Below are 6,161 nucleotides of genomic sequence, written 5' to 3'. Positions count from 1 at the left end.
TCTCCAAAATTCTCATATATTCCATCTTAATTGTCTTAAACTTAAAGGTCAACATTTGAAGTTTGGACACTTTAACAACATTGGTTCCTTCATGAGTCAATGGGAGGATGCCCCAAGCTTCCTTATCTGGGGTACAAGTAGCAATCCTACGAAATTCATCCATGCTAATGACATTGAAGATGGAATAAATAGCCTTAGCATTGTTCTCACTAACTTCATTTTCACCTCTATTCCATTCCAATTTGGGTTTGATCACATTTGTTGGTCTACCTTCTCTATCCAACACCTTAGGTGGAGACCAACCAAATTCAAAGGGTTCCATACTTTTTTCACTTTGCATTTTAAGAAAATATTGCATTCTCACTTTCCAATGAGAATAATTTTCGTTGGTTAAAAAGGAAGTCTCCCAATTGACGCACCATCTTGATGAGGTTCCAAATTTGAGATTCAAGGATCGAAAATGATTTTTGCTTTGAAACTTGCTCTAATACCAATTGAAAATGAATCTCGCCTATGGATAACACTTAGAAGGGGGTGAATAGGTGTTTTTTAAAACAATTAGAGATGGTATCTCACAAATGCTAACAATTCCCTTGTTTTTTCCCTTATAAATTGATCTTCTTTTTCAACCCCACAAACAAACACACAAATCACAAGTAACAATGGATGCACCAACACTCTCCCAAACAAGTTATTTAATGCAAGTCCAATGCAAATGAGACAACACTCCCCAAACATGATATATAAGACATTGCATCAATATAATAACTCTTTTTTCACATGCCCCTTGTCATCAATCAACAAAAACTAAAATATGTCTTGTTCTTTCAAAGATTCAATAATCATATTTCAACTCATGCTCAAATTAATCCAATCAACATAACACAATGAAAAATACTATAAGCTTATGAAATACTAATCAAAAGACAAGATAGAAAGGAGAGACAATGACACCCATTTTTTAATGTGAAAGACCTCTAAAAAGATAAAAAACCATAGGCCTCAATCAATCAAATAATCCACTAAGAAGAAAAAATAGTTGAGTACAAGGTTTTACCTAACCTAATTCTTTCATCATCTCCCGAACCACTTGCCTAGAACCTTTAAGCTTCAACTACCCTTTTTCTTCTTTAGGATAACACTTGGAATTGACTCCCAACTTTGATCTCGGCCTCTTCTTGAGTCCAAAAAAGAAGAATCTTGGGTTTTACCTCAATAAGTTAAATATGAGAGCAATATGAAAGGTAGGATGAAGAACACAATGAATCAACCCATTTTGAACAAAGATTTTTCACTTAAAACCTTATTTTCAATTCAAACCTAAAAAATTTAACACGAGGCAAACACTCCCCAATATGGTAAGAGAAACTTGAAGCTAAAAAAAACTAGGGTTTTCTCTCTTACAACTGCTTTCTCCACATTTGGAAAGAGCTAGGGCTTAAGTATTAGGGTTTTGAAACCCATCAAACAGTTGAGAATGTTTTAGAAAAAGATGAAGGAATGCAAATGTGAAGAAAGTTTGATCAATCAAACAAGAATAAAAAAGACGTGGGTACAATAGAAATTGTTACTCTTAAGTTTGATCAAGCATAAATCAATTCAAATGTTTTCAACACAATGTTTTACACTTTTAAGCTTCAATTTCATTTCCAATAAAAAGATAAAAAATTAAAATACGATTGGTCACTGTTTGTCATCATCCATCACCTCAAATGCACTTACATACTCCTCTAGTCATCTTCAAATACGAACAATTTGGAAAAGGCAAGTGTCCAATGGAAGATTTGAAGAATATGACCTATGAGACACAACGGGAGTTTTGACTTGGAATTGTCAATACACAAAATACACTTATAAACATGTTAAAAACATTTCAGATTTTCAAACAAATTTTTGTTTTATAAAACATTCGAAAACAATTTTTAAAAACTATTTTCAAAAATTATTTTTCAGAATTGTTTTGAAACAGATCCTAAAGAGAATCTTATTCTTTGTTAAGTTAATGATATTTTAATAAAAGATATTCTTAATTATAGTGGACATTAAGGAGATGTTATAAATGTAATAAAGGTATGGATTAACAAGTTAATAATTGACTTCCATATACTCAAGTATATATGTTTTCTTTAGTACGTGAATAAAGCCACCTTTTCATTTCTATCGAATCAAATACTGGGCCCCGGCGAAGAAGGTTTTGGGAATGAAGCTAAATTCATTGTGGGATCAATTAAATAAGAGAGAGAGAGAGAGAGAGAGAGAGAGTACAAGGAGCCAAAGACAGCAGGAGAAGGTGGAGTAAGTGCCAGTCTCACCTGATCTCTTTCCCAAGAGTAGGTATCCTATCTGTCTTGACTATTTATTACTGTATTTTCTACCTCCTCTCCTGTCACCTTAGTGCCCCTGCAATTTGCCTTGTATAGTGGTTTTTCCATTTCCAATGGTCCAACTTTGGTTTGGCCCAAGAAATAAAATGGGAATTATAGGATCGATGAGTCTTTTTCATTCATTTCAAATCATTTAAGATGACCATATTACCCCAATAGCACTGTTAAAATGTTTTAAGAGGCAATTGAGTTTTAATATTTTCACTTATTGAAGTACAAATTTAGAGGGTTTTTCCTTTTAATAGAGCTATGGTAAAAATAAGCTGCTAGATTAATAATTTCTTTAAAAAAGAAAAAAAAATGCTTTGTTGAATTATTCTCCGAAATAAGATGCATGAAGTTCTTCATATAATCTTATTTTCTAAAGAGAGATGATTAGAAGGTCATTATGCATATATTTTTCTTATAAATGTGTCAGAAGGGTTGTGTTGTCATACTAAACATGGCATTGAAGAATGTGGCAGCCAGATGAATGCATGCCCATATAACCCCAATAAATAGAAGACGAAAAATGAATGGAGGATAGTATTGTACATGTGTCAAAAACTGAAGCAGTGTAGCATTCATTCAAAAGAAGGTACACCACCAAACCGCATTAAAGAGCTAGATATTGAAGGAGGAGGAGGAGAAGAAGAAGAAAAATATGATCTAGAGATGGAGGAGCCATCAACCGGGGAGATGACACAGAGACCAACAACTGTTTACTACTCTCACAATCCATGCTATTATCTTCAAGAAGCTATAAGGGCTATTCTCAAGTGTTTGGGCCTGGAATCTTCTACTTCTAGGGACTCTTCGTCAAGCAGTTCAGAACAAAAGGATGATGACGACACTGAAGCAAGTCCCCAACAATCTGGTTCTTCTACACAACAAGGAGCACACTCATCATCAGCTGACTCTCCTTCAACTACACAACAAGATAACAACACCTTCGTAAGAGCTCTCTCACTCTCATTTTTCATTTTTGGTTAAGTTTTATTTGAATCTTTTGAGATGAATTTATGTGTTATGCGACATCCAGGAGGATGCTGAAAGTGCGCGTGAATTGAGGAGAGGGCCTACAAGGCCACCAATAAGTTCTGAAAGCAGGCCTGGAGGTGGTTCTCAGATTAACTGATTCTAAATCCCCATCACTACCAGTGGAGTGTTGGCAAACAAGTTTGGTTAAACCTAGGATATGGGCGTCCCTTTGTTTTTCTTGTTTGGTCTTGATTTTTCAATTTCACTTTTAATTTTTTGTTTGTGCTTTTGAGAGATGAGAGGTCTCCACGTGCAAGGATGCATGGTCTGTAATTTCACACCCGTGAGACACTTGTACTAATTTGCTTGTAAAGGAGGGCCATTTTCATGATCCCAAGTGAAGGATCTAGGGTTTCTTTTTCAACTCTATATGGAGTTGTTCTTTTATGTTATTTAAAAAGAATAAGTTACAGAAATACTGGATTATATATATGGCATTACTTCAGTGGTATACTTTGAAATCGATGCTTCTTGTAAGAAGAAAAAGTAGGCAAAGCAATTCATAGTTAATGCCTTCAATGGCGACTGCAGACGATAAATATAAACTAATATTGTCTTAAAGATATGTAACATCAAATCATAAATATACATCTTACAATATTTGTGACATGTTGCCAAGGACTCTGCTTTGGGTTCCAATTTTTGGTAGGTTTCACCCCATTTTTCATCTGTGCTTTTTTGGTGGGTTTCATCCATCTTTCAACTCTTTTTGCATAATCACTTTGACCTTATGGTCGTCTCCTTGTCTACATGATAAATAATCTTCATGTTGTATTTTTGACCAAAAAAAAAGGGAAAAAAAATGATAATAAAAACAGGAGATACAGTCTCTGAGAATTGACAACTCATTACAATTTATCTTTGATTTGAAAACCAGAAATATGCTACATTTCATCTCTTTCTTCAATTTGATCCAATCCCCCAAAATCATGTTATAAATGATGATTTGGGTGTTTCAGACAGGAGGGTTTGGTTGAAGGATAAAATATAGCATTAGCTTGAAGCAGAGTTGGGTTTGGCAGCTGACAGAGACACGGTACACTTGTTCCATGTTTTCTTGGAAAACATATATAGGCTCCAACATAGGTAAAGTAACCTTTATTTCCAGCAAAGCATCAAGGTTTTTACACAAATATTCCTACAAGTTAACTAGCACATAATGATGTAAAAAAAAAACCCGGGATGGCTTCCCTACCACACAGGTAGTATTTTTTTCTCTATGCTGCATTCCACCAAGGAAGCCAATAATAAACAAATTATGCTTCCGAAATGTCTGATAGCTGCACTACTTTACAGGAAAGAAAGAACCATGAAGGCACTTCATACAAGCCTAATAACATAAAATCCACTCACCAGCAAGAGCTTAAAAAACAGATGAGCAAACATCTTGTTGGCAAGTTGTTCAGATTCAGTGCTCATGAGTGGATCGGGAAGTATCTGTGAACGAATGAACACCAGATCCAAGATTTGATCCCTGTGAGGTGAATAAGTTTGGGTACGAAAAATATGAGTCGTCGTCCATGGAGGGCAATCTCTGAGGTTGGTGATTAGCAGGCTTGTCTTCAATCACATGATCATCGGATGGTGAGGAATCAATCCCCACCTTGTCTCTGTCGTATGAAGGAAGATTCAATGCCTCTGATGCCTGGTAATTCTCAGGGTCTTGATGAGCATCCAAGGGATTTGAAACACCATCAGAATCACCCAGAGAGTTGTGATGATCGACATGTGGCTTTTCTGTTGTAGGTGATTGATCAGATGTATCAATATGGAATGGATTCTCACAGCTACTATCAAGGACCTGATCATTTCTCTTCATGATTTCAGCAATTCTGACCTGTGCAAGGCTAGCTGCTGAGCGGGCTGCTGCAGCAGCCCGTTCAGCACTTTCTGCAGCCACCTGAGCAGCAGCCAATACATCCTGCAAATCAATATCGGCCTCAGTTTTGGTTCTTGAGAGACTGGGAGGTGGAGGTGGATTATTTTGCCTTGCTGAAAATGATGCAGAAGCCAATATCGGGCGAGAAATGAATGGCACAAACTGTTTATCTTCCATAGCTTTGACTGAAACATCAGGCGATTCATTTTGGTCAGCCACTGTTCTTTCTTCCGCTGCTTCCTGAGGTTGTGGATGTGGTTGACGTAATAGATTTTCATTAACTTCAGAATGTCTCAGTGCTTCATAATTAACTTGAGGGTGAGGAGCAGATGGAGAAGGTGGGAACATGGCAGGGGGGGAGACGGCATCCACTCTTGGCTGTGATGTTGCCTTGGGAACTTCAGGAAAATCTAATGGGTCGAAGAAGCCAGCATCAGAATCAGAATCCTCTTCCTTGGGTGTTTGTTCACTGGCAGAGTGCAACGATTCATCATGTTTCTCCTTGGGAAGAGGCAATTTAGATCCACTGACAAACTGTGTTGGGCCATTCTTCAAAGAGAAGACACAAATTAGGCAGGAACAAAAAACGGCCATCAAGGCAGTAATAAATATTACTTACCAGCAAGTCTTCATGTGGCTTGAAAAACTCAGTTTCAGAGGCAGCTGGATCCCAATCTAGCCCATGCTCTTCAGCAATTTCCTTGAGTAGCTTCAGTTTCACATCAGGAGAAGGAGCACGGACAGAAAGCAGTTCAATCAACTGCAATTATAAATGCAAAGAAAAGAAGAATATTATGTACAACTTCTCTTTTATTTGGAAAACAAATGGGTAAAAAAATCTATGCTTCCAGCCATTATCCATAGAGAGCAGTTGCACT

At 36.7% G+C, this 6,161-nt stretch overlaps 2 protein-coding genes across 2 annotated transcripts; one reads left to right on the top strand and one right to left on the bottom strand.

Annotated features, from left to right (window-relative positions):
- Positions 1-2,994: 2,994 nt before the first annotated feature.
- On the top strand, positions 2,995-3,820 carry LOC117909932 (elicitor peptide 6-like). Its single transcript, XM_034823982.1, has 2 exons — positions 2,995-3,317; positions 3,406-3,820. The coding sequence occupies exons 1-2, from the start codon at positions 3,039-3,041 to the stop codon at positions 3,499-3,501; spliced, it is 375 nt and encodes a 124-aa protein (XP_034679873.1). The 5' UTR covers positions 2,995-3,038; the 3' UTR covers positions 3,502-3,820.
- Positions 3,821-4,475: 655 nt separating this feature from the next.
- LOC117909933 lies at positions 4,476-6,102 on the bottom strand. The gene is made up of 2 exons (XM_034823983.1): positions 5,903-6,102; positions 4,476-5,832 (listed from the first exon to the last, which is right to left on the bottom strand). The coding sequence occupies exon 2, from the start codon at positions 5,629-5,631 to the stop codon at positions 4,813-4,815; it is 819 nt and encodes a 272-aa protein (XP_034679874.1). The 5' UTR covers positions 5,632-5,832; positions 5,903-6,102; the 3' UTR covers positions 4,476-4,812.
- Between the last annotated feature and the right edge of the window lie 59 nt (positions 6,103-6,161).

This window comes from Vitis riparia, unplaced genomic scaffold (genome assembly GCF_004353265.1).
Source record: "Vitis riparia cultivar Riparia Gloire de Montpellier isolate 1030 unplaced genomic scaffold, EGFV_Vit.rip_1.0 scaffold470_pilon_pilon, whole genome shotgun sequence".
Lineage (NCBI taxonomy): Eukaryota > Viridiplantae > Streptophyta > Magnoliopsida > Vitales > Vitaceae > Vitis > Vitis riparia.
This window is presented reverse-complemented; position numbering and strand designations above follow the sequence as displayed.

What these genes read in the sequence shown, in the direction of transcription:
- LOC117909932 (XM_034823982.1), top strand. Translation starts at nt 3,039, where the DNA reads ATGGAGGAGCCATCAACCGGGGAGATGACACAGAGACCAACAACTGTT. An exon ending in AACAAGATAACAACACCTTC is followed by an intron (nt 3,318 to 3,405) that starts GTAAGAGCTCTC and finishes TGCGACATCCAG; the next exon opens with GAGGATGCTGAAAGTGCGCG.
- LOC117909933 (XM_034823983.1), bottom strand. Translation starts at nt 5,631, where the DNA reads ATGTTCCCACCTTCTCCATCTGCTCCTCACCCTCAAGTTAATTATGAA.